The 15715-nt window shown below is 61.9% G+C and overlaps 1 protein-coding gene across 3 annotated transcripts; it reads right to left on the minus strand.

Annotated features, from left to right (window-relative positions):
- Nucleotides 1-23: 23 nt before the first annotated feature.
- On the minus strand, nt 24-10532 carry NHERF2 (NHERF family PDZ scaffold protein 2). Of its 3 annotated transcripts, XM_082858046.1 has the most exons (7): nt 10167-10532; nt 7533-7733; nt 1665-1844; nt 1201-1354; nt 1080-1123; nt 651-713; nt 24-417 (listed from the first exon to the last, which is right to left on the minus strand). In XM_082858046.1, exons 1-7 carry the CDS (start codon nt 10377-10379, stop codon nt 259-261), a joined length of 1014 nt encoding a protein of 337 aa, XP_082714172.1. In that variant the 5' UTR covers nt 10380-10532; the 3' UTR covers nt 24-258. The 3 variants fall into 3 exon arrangements, with proteins under 3 accessions (XP_082714172.1, XP_082714173.1, XP_082714174.1); XM_082858047.1 differs by lacking the exon at nt 651-713; XM_082858048.1 differs by lacking the exons at nt 7533-7733; nt 10167-10532 and adding an exon at nt 4361-4484.
- Nucleotides 10533-15715: the final 5183 nt, after the last annotated feature.

Consider the following 15715-nt stretch of genomic DNA (forward strand, 5'->3'; position numbering starts at 1 on the left):
ACTGTCTCTCTGGGTATCTCACATCTCAGGGGCTCTCTCTCCCCATCTTGCTGCCACACTCCCCTAGCACCCAGTGGGTGGGGGGCAGGACGGGGTCTCACTGGGGCACAGGTTGGTTCTTGGGTGGTGGTGGGACCACCACGGCTTGGGGGGTAAGGATGTCCCCTCCAGTCCACTGAGGGGAGCTCTGGGCGGGCCCGAGGGGCAAGGCCCAAGGTCCATGCAGGAGAAGCCCGGCAGGAAACAGGCAGGGAGGGCTCAGAAGTTGCTGAAGATCTCTCGCTTCCGGTTCCAGTCCATCTGCGGTGCCCGCTTGTTGACCCTGGTGGCTCTCACCTTCTCCTTGGCCTCGGCTGCAGTGGGGCTCAGGTGGAGGCCGCTCTCCTGAAAAGGGTCGCGCTTCCAGGTGCTGCCATCCTAGGGGCAGATATGGTGGGTGGGTGGCCAGAGTGAGCCCTGGACCCAGGCCCCCAGACAGGTGGCCTTTCCCAGGGAGTTCACACCAGAGGCCACCTGGTGGCAGGCCCAGGAGGGCTTCCTAGAGGCGGTGGCCTCACAGCTCAGGCTGACAGCTCCACAGATGCCCGCCCCCAAGGCCTCAGGCCCCCCCAGTGTGTGAACAGCAGTAGAGGTGGATAGGCACCCGCTACCTCAGTGTCCTTGTCTAAGCCAGGCAGGTCACTTCGGGATGAGCACACGGAGCCACCATTGAGCTGGGAAACCAAGGGTAAGGCTTGGCTTTAGGGACCCCACCCAGGAGCCGCTGTGCACACACAGGCTTACACGCACACGTGCAGACACGTGTGCACACGCCAGAGCTGCCTTTATTCCTCTATTTGGCAGTGGCCACTGAGCCTCTACTACACCCTGGAGGTGCCTGAGTGCCCTATGGCGCTGGGGTGTGGCTGACCCAAGACGGATCCAAGGGGCATCATGGCTGGGAGTGACAGGGCCAAGCTCGATCGCACAACCATGCTAGACAAGGACAGAAATGTCGGAGGGGCTCTGTCAGGTCTGGGGACCCCCAAAGGTGCCCCTGTGGTCTCCTGGGCTCACCCTGTCCACTCCCACCCTCTCACCTGGGCCGAGCTGGTCCCGTTGGTGACTGGTGATGGCAATGGACCTGTGGGGACAGTGTGTCACTGGCCACTCAGCCCCCAATGCTTTACCCCAGCACTGGGCCCCAGGGCAGCCGCCCACCTTCCACATGCTCCTCGGTGGGTGTGACCCGCAGCCGCTTGAAGTGCTCATCTGTTTCGGGGTCCACCACAAGCAGCCGGGCCTCGTCCTCCCGTGCCTTGATGCTGGCAACCACCTCCACGTGGCGCAGCCCCTCCACATTCTGCCCGTTCACCTGCCGCCGCCAGCATGGGATCAGTGCTGCCTGAGGGCAGGTCCCCACCAGCCCCCCAAGCCACTTGGCCAGGTGTGACATCAAATATTCAACAACGCTGTCACCAGCCACGGCAGCAAGAGGAGCACCAGCTCAGGTTCCCAGCATCTCCCTCCTCCCAGTGAGGACCCGGGGCCCAGACACAAATGCGCGCGCGTGCGCGCGCGGGAGGGCACAGGCATAGACAAACATACGGACACACACAGGGGACACGGGCCCAGTCACAAACAGAAAGGACACAGGAGCAGACATATACACACAGGGCGGGTACCTCTATGAGTCGGTCCTGGGCACGGAGGCCAGAGTGGGCAGCAGGAGAGCCTGGGTCCACCGAGCGGATATACTGTCCAGGCCGGGACTTGTCACTGTGCAGGTTAAACCCGTAGCCCTGGGGGCCTTTTTGCAGGTGGCAGAGCCTCGGGCGCAGCTCCCTCAGGGGCCCATTGACATCCTGCAGGCACAGGGATGCAGGGTGAGGCTCCAGCTCTGACCTCCCACCCTAGAGGCACTGACCCCACCCCTGAGGCTTCCAGTCCCGTCCCCAGTGTGCAAAGGCAGGAGTGGAGGTGGTGGGAGGGAGCCCCAGCGCCACACTCAGCATCATGCCCCCACCTGACAGCATCCCCAGGTCTCAGAGACCAACACGGGGTTGGCCGGGGGGGGGGGGGGCTGGGGGGGTGATGCTTAGGCTGCCTGTGATGATCCAGCTTCCGGATCCTGAACAAAGCCTTAGGACCTGTGATAGGGTCAGGGGCCTTACAGGGGTGTTGGGAGAATCAATGGGCTCAAGGCTAGGGCTGAGCACAGACCAGGGGCCTAGGAGAGACAAGTGCGATGAGCTGCCACTCGTCACAGCGTCCAGGAAGGCTGTGGGCCCTGCCTGTCCTCTACCCAACCCCCATCCGGAGTGTGGGGCTGGCAGGGTAGGGCCGTAGGACCGGCTGTTTTGTTTATGCTCCCAAAGGTCTCCCTAGGGCTGATGGCAGTGCGGCTGTGTTTGCTTTCACATTCCAGATCAAGCTGGAGCCGCCCCGCCCCCACAGGGCCCAGAGGCTTGGGAGGCACCGGCTGGAGCCTGGGCAGGAGCCCCAGTGAGGGAGCAGAGTGAGGGGCCGAGGATGGGGCCTGCCTCCCATCTTCCCTGCCCTCCATGGAAGGCTCACGGTGCCCTGAGGGTCCCCCCACCAACACCCCAGGGCTCTGCCTCCGTTTACCTCTGGCATCCTGCAGTAGGTTCTGGGCTGGGGGTGCGGGAGGGCCGTGCAGGCAGAGGCCAGACCCCAGGGCCCCCACCCAGCCGGGGCCTGAGGTAGTGACCACAGCGCTGAGTGGCCAGCGGCCACCGGTGCTCAGTTGAACATGGCGGTGGCCGGAGGGAGCGGGCGGCCAGCAGCTCAGGTTTCCTGGGAGCTTGGGGCTCAAGTGCGCGTGCAGATGAGACTATGCAGGGAGGGGGTGCTCACCAGGGCCTTTTCCTGTCCCTCTACCTCCCTGTGTGTGGCCAGTGACCCTGGGCCAGGCTGGGGGCTGTACTGAGGGAGGGCCAGCCTCCAGGCCTTCGAGCTCACCCCCAAACCCCAAATCGGACTGTGGCCACCCAGCTGTGGGACCAAACGTGTCTCTCCTCACAGGGTGGTGCTTTACCTCAGTCTCTAGGCCCTCCCACCCCTGGGGAACACCTTCTTCCGGTCCAGCCTGTGCCCCTTCTCCATGACCCCTTCCCCGACCCCCCAAAGCCTGCCCCCTTGGAACCCCCGCTGCAGGCCACCATCTGCCCCATAACCCCAGGAATTCCAGGGACTGGGCTGCTGCTCCTCAGTCCCCCAGGGGCTCAGCCAGGCATCCTGGGCTGAACTTGGGGCTGTGAGACCCCTGGGTGCTCCAGGAGCTCACTTATAGACTCAGCCCCTCTCCAGACACACCTGGAAGTACAGGTGTGCAGCTCTGACGTGCCTCTCAGGTCCAGGCTGTCAGAGCACAGGTCCCAAGGCTGGCCGGGGCCATGTGTGGCCGTGGAAGTGTGACATGAGCACACCTGGTGGTGGAATTGGGCCCGGGTGGCAGCGGGGCATCACATGGTCACAGAGACCAGACATCCAAACGTACACTCGCAAACAGGCTTCATGGACCCGTGCGGTGACCCATCGTGTGAAAGGACGGCCCTCAGCACCGGGCCCTGTGGCCTCTTCCCACGCCCTCCACAATGGTTCCAGGGAGTGTTCTCTCAAGGCCCCCAGATGGGAAGCAGGACTGTCGGGGGGGACAGCTGGGGCCATGAAGCCAGGCTGAATGCAGTCATTTCTGGTTCGAGACCGTACTGGCCATCTCCCTGCCTCAACCCAGCATGGCTGCCTCTCACCGCACAGCCAAGAGGTTTCTCCTAACATCTGACCTAAGTCCCTCTCCTTACGATCAGGGTCCAAGGAGCGCCAAACTTGGCACTAGACCCCTCAGGTTGAGGGGCTGCAATGGGGGACAGTGGGGAGACAAGGCTGGCAGCAAGGCGACCCAGGGGGAAAGCCCGCGGGGAGGCCCAGCACCATAGTAGGTCAGGAGGGGGTGCAGGCTGGGCCTGGCCGCATTGCTTACATTCCTCGCTCCTGCCCTGGCTCAGAGCACTTCCTGTTGCCTCCCAGCTAGGCCCTCAGGCTTCCACAGGCTTCCAAGCCCCATTCCCTACCAGGCAGCCACAGAGCTGGACAAGCCCTAGTCTCCCGGACATGCCTCTAACCAGACAAAGAGGCTGGCATGGGGGTACCCCTGGAGCCAGGCTGTACCACCCCCCAGATGGTGACTCACCAGCCCTAGCAGAAAAAGGCCCCCATTGTTGCTCAGGGTCCAGCCTGCTCACACCAGGGTCACCAGGGTCCCCAGGGTCCCCGGCGTCCCCTCTCCCAATCCTAGGGGACAGAGACTAAGCTGGCTGCCAGTTTCCTCATTGCCCACCCTGCCCCCACCCCACCTGACCTGCACAAGCCTCCGGGATGGGCTCCGTGGAAGGGCTCCTGGGGCCGGGGAGGGTGGTGTGGCACTCCCAGAGCGGGCCATAGGAGGCGGGACAGAAGCGGCAAGCGGCGAGCGTCCAGCTGGAGTGGCCTGAGCTCTCCAGCCAGCCCAGGCTGCCACCCCATTTATCCACCTCCCACTGTGGCCCAGGCTCCCCAGGGACGGGTGGGGACATAGGGCTGAGTCACTTTGAGGAGCAGGGTGGTGGCTGAGCCCCCCTCCCCTTCTCAGGCTCCAGCCGGGTGTCCCCCACCGGCCAGGTTTCCGTCCCAAGAAAGGAAGGAAGGAAACTGCTGGGAGGCCCTGCCCTGCTCCCAGGACCCAGGGCTGGGGAGACAAGGAGGCAAAGGAGCGGACCCTGACCTCAGAACATAAGACAGTCCTGCTGCAGCTCACGGGGGGATGGGGAGCAGGAACCAGGGAGCCCCAAAAGCCCTCTTGTAGGCACCACGTCCTGTACCAGGAGGTCACCCTCTGCAGGACTCTGTCACCTCACTCACTCTCAGCCCCCAAAGGCCTCCAGAACTGGAGGTGGAGGCATGGGCTGGCTGTGAGGGGGAGGAGGGCCCGGGGTCTATCACACCCCTGCAGCCCTGGCACCGCTGGCTGCCCCGTCGCTGTTCGGGGCGGTCCCCCATCATCACGATCAGCTGCACTGCAGCTGCGGCCACCCCAGCCCAGTCTGAACGGGGCTGAGTCACCACTGACAGCCCTAACAGCCCCCGGAAGGGAGGGGCCAGCCACATCAGTGTCCTCCCCTGCCCACCCCCTCCTCCCTGCCCAGGACAGGAGGACACTGAGGCTGAGAGAGCCAGAAGGGCCCTTGGGGCCTGGACTCCCACCTCAGCCCTTCCCCCCACAGGGCATGGAGGGTGGGCCCCTTCATCCCCCACCGTGAAGCAAACAACACACATCTCTCCCCAGTTCTCCTGACCCACTGCTGTTGAGGCCCTATCAGGGCATAGCCCTGTATATAAGCATCGTTCACCCAGGCTCCCTCACAGCCTGTGATGGGCGGAAGCTAAGCCTGGTTTGTGGAGGTCAGCGGAGGTCCAGCTCTTCCTTCCCATGCTCTGAGCTCAGCCGATTAAATACCGGGTCTCTGGCTGGGAGGGAAAAGAGAGACCGTGCCCTCAGGGACTCCCCTGACCTTATGGGGTCCCTGTCCCCCTGCCAGCCCCAACCACGGAGGGACCTGCCAGACGGGCCCCACTCTTTTCCTCTAAAATTACACCAGCAGCAGGCTTCCCTGGTGGCACAGTGGTTAAGAATCTGCCTGCCAATGCAGGGGACACAGGTTCGAGCCCTGGTCTGGGAAGATCCCACATGCCACAGAGCAACTAAGCCCGTGCGCCACAACTACTGAGCCTGCGCTCTAAAGCCAGAGAGCCACAACTACTGAGCCCATGCACCACAACTACTGAGCCTGCACTCTAGAGCCCGCGAGCCACAACTACTGAAGCTTGCACACCTAGAGCCCGTGCTCCGCAACAAGAGAAGCCACCCCAATGAGAAGTCCGCACACTGAAACAAAGAGCAGCCCCCACTCGCCACAACTAGAGAAAGCCCACGCGCAGCAATGAAGACCCAACACAGCCAAAAATAAAATAAGTTGAATAAAAATAAATTAAAAAAAATACACCAGCGGAAGACCCCTCCTAGGGCTTCCTGCAGCCCCCAGAGCCTGAAATAGTGGAGGGAGAAGGTCCCACCCAAGGACAAGGTGCCTCCCCACCCTCCAGATAAGGCCTGAGGGCAGAGTTTTCCACAGGAAGTTGAACTCAGCCATTTGTGTCTAAATCAATGGACAAACGCCTAGGGGGAGGGGCGCTTCCTCCTGGGGGTGAGATGCCCTGAGAAGGAGGGAGACTCCAGCTCTCAGTCTGGGGGGGTGGTCAGCCAGTGCACCATCCCAGGGCTCCCCTGAAATCACAAATCTGACCCTAACACCCCCTACTCTGGCCTTCAGTGGCCCTGGAGCAAAGTCCAGACTCCAGGACTTGGCACTGTGGCCCTAACCATCACCCCCTAGCCTGCCCTAGAGCCACAAAGAACAAAAAAGTGGGGCAGGGGTTCATGCTCATGCCTGTGCCCAGGCTGCCTCCCCACCGGGAATGCCATCCCCTCCAGGAGAAACACAAGGCCCCACAGGATCCAGGTCACAGGCATGGCCAGCTCGCCTGGGAGACATCCGGGACAGGGACAGGGCAGGTGTCAGGGTCCCCTGCACACCCAGAAATGTCAGATCTCACACATCCACCAGCCCCAGGCCAGTGGTTCTCAAAGTGGGCTCTGGGGAGCCCCTCGGCTTGAATCTTCCTTTAAGGGATTTTTCTCTTTAAAAAAAAAATGAAGAAGGTAGTAGGGGCACAAAATACAGAAGGTAGTAAGGGCACGGGGCTTCCAGGAGGGCAGGACAAGCAGGCTCTTCCTCCTGGCATCCAGGTGCTGCCCCAATAGGGCCACTGCCCAGCCCCTGCTACCTAGAAAGAGACAGAACTAGACTCCCCACCACCACCACCTCCCCCTTCCCCAGCTCTTCCCCAGTTAGCTCTTCCTGTCTGGAGGGGGGAGCAGGGAGAAGGGGGAGGTGCCGCAACCCCTGCAGACCCCAGAGCTGAGGACCCAGCTTAGAGAGTCTCCTCAGCTGCCACCACGGAGGAGGGTCAGTCCCTCTGAGGCCTTCAGAGCACAAGCAGGCTCCTCAGACAGACGGACAGACAGACACCCAACACAGGCACAGAGCTGAGCACGCTCAGTCCCAGAACATCCCAGCAGCCCCTCCCCAGGTTCCTCAGCCCCTAGGCCAGGGAGGGGGTGGCTTGTCAGAATGACCCTTCCTAGGACAAGTGGCTCTGAGGAGCGTCCTGGGGAAGAGGGCCAGAGACGGGGGCTGTGGACCAGGGCCAGGTTGCCCTGACACTACCTGATTTAGAGCACAGGCTGAGGGCAGAAAGAGTGGCTCCAGGTAGCCAAGAGGGTTTTCACCAGGGGCAGAGAAGGGGCCCAGAGGGGCAGCAGAGACGGAGACAGATACTTCTGGAGGTGACCAGAGGCAGAGACTGCTGTCAGGAGGACAAGAAGGTGGTTCTGGGAGAGCCCAGGTGGTCCCTGTGGGCAGAGCCCACCATACCTTCTGGGCGACCTCAGAGCTGAGGCTGCTCCCTCGTGCCCAGTCCGGCTTTGGCTCCCAGGGGTCGTGGGCAGGGGGCAGCCCTCGCTGGGCCATCTCCTCGGTGCAGGTCAGTTGCCGCCGGCGGAGCTCTTCGTCCGTCTCCTTGTCCACCACCAGCAGCCGAGTCTGCCCCTCCACGGCCTTGATCCTCTGCACCACCTGGGACAGGTGGGTGGTGGGAGGTCACGGCCAGCACTCCAGGCAGCAGGCAGCACATGGGCAGCGGCACCACCCAGGGCTGGCCCAGGGCTGTGGGCAGTCTGCGAGCCTACCAGGGGCAGGGGTGGGCGGCTGGATCGAGAGGCCCGCTGGCTCCGCCCCCCACCCCCACTCCAGCAGCTCCCTCCCTCTTCTCCTGGGACTCCGGACACAAGCGCCCAGGCTCTAAGGGCTGTGGGGGCCTCACAGGGCCTCACCTCGGCCCAGGAAGTGACAAAGACGGGGCTCGGCTGAGCTTCGGGTTTTCAGCATGCGTGTGTGCATGTGTGCGGCCTGCACCCTGCAGCCTTCTGTTTCAGGGTGTCTCTAGGTCTGGGTTTGAAGGAGAGAACTGTCTCCCTGGGTCCCAGTTTCAGTGTGTTTGTGCCTTTTTCTGTCTTTTCCAGTGGTGGAACATAGTGGTCTAAACCCCTGCCTCTAGGCCTTCCATTCTCTTCCAGATCATGACAATGGACCTATTCCTACTGGACCTGCGGAGAGAACACCTGGGTTCCTGTGGCAAGGCACCTCCTCAGGTACCTACCCATAACCCGGAAAGCAGGATTCAGACACAGCAGGGAGAGGTGGGGAGGGGCAGGTACACCTGTGGGACAGGTGTGGTTACACAGGTGTCTGTGAAGTATCTAGAGCATGTGCATGGTGACGGCGCATACATGCTAGTGTGTGCCCGCAGGAGGGGCAGTGCCCACTGGGCATTGGGGAAGGAAGGGCAATACCCCACCCCTACCCCAAGGCCTGGGAAAGGACAGACAGGGCCCCCACCAGCTTCTCAGTAGATGTTCTCAAAAGATAGGAGGGTCTGAACCAGGCCCATCTTTGCCCCAGCCCTCCTCTGTACCTGTCTTTCCCCATGAACCACAGAGTCACAGGAGGACTCCAGGACCCTCATGCTTCCTGACTGTGGGACCCAGACGAGTCACCCAGTATCCCCAAGCATCAGTTTCCTCATCTGTAAAATGGGAGCCGTAACTGTACCTTCTCCCTCCCAAGACAGTGGGAAGGTCTCAAGTGGTCCTGTGTGAAGTTCTTAGAGACCAGCACCCCGGGAGGCCTGGGATAAGCATTGCTCTAGGGGCAAGGGTGGCAGCAACTGTTAAACAGAGGCCAGGTGCCAGCTCTACCAGGCCCTCCCTATGGCCTGTCAATCCAAGCTCTCTGGCCTTGACCCCCACCCTCCAGCAAACAGCCTATCCAGCTGACACTCTGGGTAAAAGACAGAAGGACGGCAGACAGATGGACAGACAAAATCTCCAAGGGTAGAAGTGAGAGTTCAGCTCCCAGCCCAGCCAATTTACTAATCTCTAGGCCCAGGCCTGGCCACACAGACAGGTGTTGGGGGGACACAGAGGAGCCTGAGTAGAAGGGGTAGAGGAAGACTGGACCCAAGCCAGGTGAGTCCCTGGTCAGTGGGAGACGGACACCCCCCAGGGGTCAGAACCTGCAGAGAACCTCCCTCTGGCCTTTATCTTCAGCTGCAAGGGGCAGGGGGCTGCGATCAGTGACCCCTGCCAGGCCATCCAGCAGCCTCTTTGGAGAAGAATGTGCTGCCACAGCGGTGACTCCCACCAGGACCCAGACACCATCAGCCAGGACACACACTAGTACACTGGCTGCAGACACACTGACGACTACACATAGCCAACAGACACAGAGGCCAGGACACATATATACACAGCCACACACAGGAGGGTACACACACACACATCTCCCAGTTCACACACGTCCAGGCATGCAGATCTGTATGCACACACATATATCTAGGGGTGCAGACCTGTATACTCATGTGCATACAGTCCAGCACACACACTCACTCAACTGATGCAGGCACACACAGGTGTGCCCTCCCTGTGACATCCCCTGCAGGTACACACACAAGGGACCTGTACATTCACAGACATACCCAGTTGTGTACACACGCACATGTGTACACGCTGATAGAAAAGCACCCGTATCCCCAGGCACAGGGAGACCCCCGAGGGGCCAACTGCTCCACACATTGCGCTGAGGCCGGAACAAGACTTAAGAGCGAGGGCTGAGACACGGAGGAGCCGCACTGCGGGCCCCTCCCTGCCAGGATTCCACCCCCCACCGCCTCGCTCCGTGCAGGACCGACCCGGGCTGGAGGAGGCTAGGAAGGAGGCCGGTTGCCTCTGCCTCAGCGGCCACGTCCCCCACCTCTCCACGGGAGCCCACCGCAGGCCCTTGTGCGATCCCCTCCTGGCCCGGAGAAGGGAGCTGAGGCCTGGGCGCAGGCAGCCCCGAGCTCGGTGGTTATTGGCGCCCTCCGCGCGCGCGGGGCAGGGACGCGCTCCGGGGATGGGGGCGGTGGGGGGTGGCGGAGCGGTGGGCCGGGGATGGAGCACAGGCACCCACCTGGTGGTGCGTCTCACCCTCCACGTTGACGCCGTTGACCTCGACCAGCCGATCTCCGGCGCGCAGCGCGGCCGCCTCCGCCGGGGAACCGGGCTCCACGCGCCGAATGAACTGCCCGCGGCGGCCCTTCTCGCCGTGCAGGTGGAAGCCGTAGCCGTGTTCGCCGCGCACCAGGCGGCACAGACGCGGCCGCAAAGGCTCCGGTGCGGCCATGGTGCCGGCTGCCCACCGGCCGGCCAAGGGCTGGCCACGGCGCTCTCGCCCGCCGCCAGCAGGCAGGGGCGCGGGGGCCGGCTCGCGGGGATGGGGGGGGGGGCGCGGAGGCGGCGGCCGCGGCGCTGGAGACCCGGTGGTGGCCTCGGCGGCTCCCGCTCGGCTCCCGTCGCCTCCGGCTCCGGCTCGGGCTCTGGCTGCGGCACCGCCCCCGCGCCCGCCCCTTCCCCGCCCCCTCCGCCCTGCCGCCCCCGCCCCGGGTCCAAGCCACCCTGGTCATTTCCTTTGCCTCCGCGCTCCGCCAGCCCAGGGAGGCCCCGGGGGAGGCGTCAGGGGACCCCCGAATCACCAGTACCCCTCTGTCTCGCTCCCATTCTGGGCAGCCTTCTTGGCGCCAGCGCCTTTTGCCTCCTATGCCAGTAACATTTATTGAGCACCTACTGTATGAGCAGCAGGGGTATCAAGGCAGGCCCCTGAGGCGGGAAGGGGGTGGAGAAAGGATCCTTAGACTGAGGAACCCCTATACAGGGGCCCGAGGGTAAGAACAATGGCCATGGCTCTGCCCACCCTCCTCGGGAACCCCCCTACCCCTCCCCCCTCTCCCCTCCCATGGCCCGTTCCTGTATCAGAATCCCTCCTGCAACCCAGAGCTTCCCTGACCCAGCACAGAGTCCCAGGATGGTCCAGGAGGCAAAAAGAGGGGTTTGAAACTGACAAGGCAGCAGCCCCTTCCTATATCCTGTAGGCCAGTGACTGAGTGACTTCCTGGCCCTGCCCAGGAGTGATTGTGCCTATCTGTGCTACGTTGGACCATTAAGCATTCCCCACCACCATCCCCTCCCTTTGCCAGGACCCCTCACTCCTATCCCTGCCCATCCCAGGCCTGGTGGGTGACTGCAAAGGGTGAGGGAATGACATGCACTTATCTGGCTGGAAGGAAGGGGTCTTTGCTACCCTCCTCCTGACCTAGGATGAAATGTGCTGACGGCTTGGGCCTCTGAGCACTAGCCAGTCAGCATTCACGGGAGCTGCTCCCTTGAGCAGGCCCCTCCTGCACCCCAGCTCTTCCTCCCCTCCCCTCCCTCCACCTCCACCAGCATGAATGCCCCCTTCTCCCAACCGATGGAAAGTCATTTATTCTTTGTGTACCTCTCTGAGTACATTTTACCTGGAAAAAACCTAGGGGTCTCAGGCCATTTTACAGATCAGGAAACAGGTCTGGAGAGGGAAGAGACCCATGCAAGTTTCCCCAGTTCCCCTTGGGCCCAGGGTGGTGAGATCCCAAGTCCACCCTCTTCAGCTTTCTCAGTCACACATACAGGAAGACAGCTGAGCTGCAGGCTCACCCTCAACCTGCCCCTCCCCAGCCCTGCTCAGCACCCTGCACATGCCTGGCCCCCAGGGGTCAGGCACAGCCAGCCCAGACAGTTCCCCATGAGGGGAAAAGCAGGCTGTGCTCAGGCCCAGTCCTTGCTGCTCCTTCTTCCCTTGCCAGTGCCTGCAGCCTGGGCTCATAGCCCCGGCCCAAGCACAGGGCCTGCCTCTAGGCAGCCTCCTGGGCCACAGCCCCTTGGGTGTCCACACCCCAGCTGCTGTCCCTAAAAGCCACTTAGGCTGAAGCGGCAAGGCTGCTCCCCCATCCCCTGGATGATGCTGCCATAGGCTGCTGCCTGGCTAGCCACCTCCATCTGTCTGTCTGTCTCTCCAGAGGCTGCCTGTCTGGCCTGTGACTGGCCTCCCTGAACCCAACCTGGTACTGCTGTCCCCGGAGGCAGTGAGGGTGGGTATGGACAGTGGGGTCCACCATATGCCACCCCCGGTGGGGTTTAGGGGTCACCCTATAGCAACCAGGACCACCCAGGACCTGCCATGCTATAGCTTTGAGGCCATACCAGAGACGAGGGAGGTGGCTGGAGGGGAGACCCCCAGACCAAGGGGAAGGGAAGGTAGGGACCCCTGATCCCTTGGGTCAGGAGGCTTGGAGACCTCTTCCCCTTCTGTAGAACAGACACTCCCAGATCAGCCTTCTGCAGCCCAGGACTCAGCCTGTGAGTGAAGATGGATGGGAACAGAACACCACTGGAGGGTGGGGTAACCAAGGGATGTGGTCACAGCCAGGGGCCAGGAACACTGTGCCCCAGAATAACAAAGGAGGCCCCAAAGCAAAAGAGAAGCCAAGGAGTTACCAAGAAAGGTTAGCAGAGTAACAAAGCCAACATCATAGTAACAAAGAGGACAGGTAGCAAAGGAAGTGGATAAAAGCAACAGAATAAAGGCAGCAGGGAACCACTCCGAAGGGGGAGCAGGAGTGAGTGAGAGGGAACAGGGTGAGTACGGAGCGCCTGGGGTGACAGAGGTGAAGAAAGGTGACCCAGCAGCTCTCTGGCCAAACTCTCCCAGGCCTCTTCCTTCAGCCGCACTGTGCGGAGGTGCAAGAAGAGAGAGTCCAGGCAGCAAAGGGAAGGGAGAAGCCTGGGCAGTGGCCCGGAAGTGTGCACTGAAAGGTGTTTGGGCTGGAAGCTGTTTGGGTCGCTGGGGATGGGCTGGGGGAGGTGAGCACGAGGCCAGCAGCAGGCGGGAAGGTGGGCAGGTTGCAGGTGAGCAGAGGTCTGGGTGACCCCCACCCCCTCACGCTCCTGTGCTCACCCCACTCCAGCCATCCTGGTCCGCTGGGATGCGACAGAGGGAGAGGAAGTATGTCAGATCTTACAGTCCTTCTCTCCCCTAGGTCCACCTGGTGTAGGATTGTCCTGTGCTCCTGTTTGCGGGGAGGGGGTTTCCTCTGACCTTTGAACCTACCTCCCTGCGGAGATGGGGCAGAGCCTGGGTCTGGGCAGAGACTCTTTTGGTGTGACCGTGAGCAGAGGCCTTGTCACCTGAGGGAGGGCCAGAGCCCGCTCCCTAATAGGCATTAAGGGCCTCGCGCGACGACCAGGCGTCGCTTACGACCCTTTCCTTTAGACTTCGCCAGGCCTCTCTTCAGAGCCCCATATTGGAGCAGGCGGGACCAGCACAACGGGAAGAGAGATGAGAACAAGAGACCCAGAGATGAGAGGGAGAGAGAATTGGAGAGGCTTCGAGAATCGAAGAGTGCGGAAGTGCATAAGGCCCGTGGTCAAGGACTCCCAGGTGGACTGCCCCGCCCACCCAGGGATGGCCCCGCCTACCTCCTCCCATCGCCAGAGGAGCGGAGTGCGACTGTAGCCCGGGAGAGCAGCCGCGCAGCGCTCCCTGCCGGCGATGAGTGGGATTACATCGTCGGGGGAGCTGCCCAAGGTTCCACCTCTCTGTCTCTGACTGGTCCAGCCCTGCCGAGTGGGGGATTGGAGTGACACCTGCGCCCTAGGGCTGCTTGCACTGCAGGAGCATAGGGGCGCCATGGGAGTGGTAGCAGAGAAGCTGGGCCTCTGCTGAGCTCCTAACAGGCTCTGCTTTCTCGTCTTGAATCTGGCACCAACCTCTCTGGACTGGGGTATCTTCAGGCACCATGAAATCTAGCCCCTCACCGAGTGTTCCAGCACTTGTGACCAAACATTTGCAGGCCACTTGGTGCCAGGCCCTGGCGAGCACTGGGGAAACATCACTGAGACCCAGGGAAACAGATTTGTGTACCTTGGCAAGGGGAAGCCCAGGGCTGGGGCAGCCTCCAGGAGGGGCATTTAACCTGGCCTGGGGCCCTGGAGTCCTCAGGCAGGGTGAACCACAGGGCTGTTCTGGAATCTGCCTATAGAGTTCCTGCAGGCTGTGTGGGGAAGGGGAGGGAGGAATGAGACTGTGGAACAGGGCCTGGCCTCAGAGCATGGATTTCATTGCATGGGTGGTGGGAGCCCTTGAGGTGTTGTGGACTGGGGGTGACAAGGTCAGGACACCCATGTTTTGAAAGGCCAAGTTCAGTGAGGAGCAGAGGCGAGAGCACTGGTGGAGTTGGGGGAGAGGAGGTTGACCTCAGTGGTCTGTGACTTCCCCCAGCGCAGATCCTAGAAGAAAAAAATACTGAGTGGAATCGGAGTAAATAAATTCTGGAGTCCGTAAGAATTGGAAGGGTGGAGTAAAACAGAGTACCCATATTAGCAGACCATGTGGAAGAGAGATGCACCCAGGAGGTGAGAGGAAATTGCCAGTGGGAAGAGGCCTCCAGAGGGTGCTTCCAGAGGCCAAGGAGGTTAGTGTGGGAGCTGGCTCCATGTGGGCACCCCAAAACCAAGAGCTAGACAGACATGAGGCCACCCCTCCCCTGTCCTTGCTGGGTGCCCCAAGGGCAGCCTTGCCACATGGCCAAGGGAGGACTAGAAGGGCAGACAGCATCAGGGCACAGTGACCAGGCAGTTCGAGGTCCAGGACAGTTGTGGGAGTCGGAGACCACACTGAAGAGGGTTGAAGGGGGAACAGAAGGGTGGAGTGAGGGGGGCACTGGAAGGGGACCCAGGTGGAGGGAGGTCCTTGCTATTCAAGATGGCAGAGCACATTTATATGGGGGGACTGGAGATAATAACTGGAAATGCAGAAGGGGATAAGAAGTGGAGGGGTTCCTGAGGAGGAAAGGGGGTCTCAGGTGGAGGGACCCTTCCTCCCTAGGGAGAGATCACGGCCATAGGGATGAAGAAGGGGGCCAGGTGTTTCCCACTTTGTCTCTGGAAGCCCTTGGCTGAGGGGAGGGAGGGGTTCCAAGGAGATCCGGGTTTGAAATGAATTCTGGGAGATGGGGAAAAGACTGGATGGGCTGCCAGGTCTTAAGGTCCCACCCCCTTGGGGAGGACATTCTCCCCATGCTGGCCAGGGGGCATAGTGAGGGGACCTCCTGTGGGCCTCCTAGGAGGCTGGAGTGGGGGCTCCAGCTCAGCGCGGAGGGTGTGAGCTACTGCTCTCCTCCTCCTGCACACCTTGGTAAGTGGCAGCAGGACCCAGCGTCTGACTGCCTTCCCCCACCGTGGGATACCCCTCCCCTCCTGGGGGACCCTGGGACCTGGTCTAATGACCTCACACCCTAACAGGAGGGGCAGCACTGGCAGAGAAGGGAGAAAGGGACCCAGCCCCCAGCAGAGTCAGCCTCCGTCCCCCATTCTGCCCCGCAAGGACACACAGATCTCGGCTGTTGAGGGGAGCTTGCCCGGGCCAGCTGGAGGGCTCCTGACATTTGCCAGGGCGTGGGCGCGACTGTTTGCGCCCCGAAGCTAGATGTAAAGTACACATCGCGGAGGAAAAGGGTCAAACACCGGGGCGCGGCAACTAGGCAGGTTTTATTGACCAGATGGCCGGCCTGCTGGCAGAAGACATTCCGCCTGCGTCAGGCGTGGGGGCGTGGGCAGGGGCTGCGATCAGGACGGCTCTGGGGAGAG

This window comes from Leucopleurus acutus, assembly GCF_964270905.1.
Source record: "Leucopleurus acutus genome assembly, chromosome: 16".
Taxonomy (NCBI): Eukaryota; Metazoa; Chordata; class Mammalia; order Artiodactyla; family Delphinidae; genus Leucopleurus; species Leucopleurus acutus.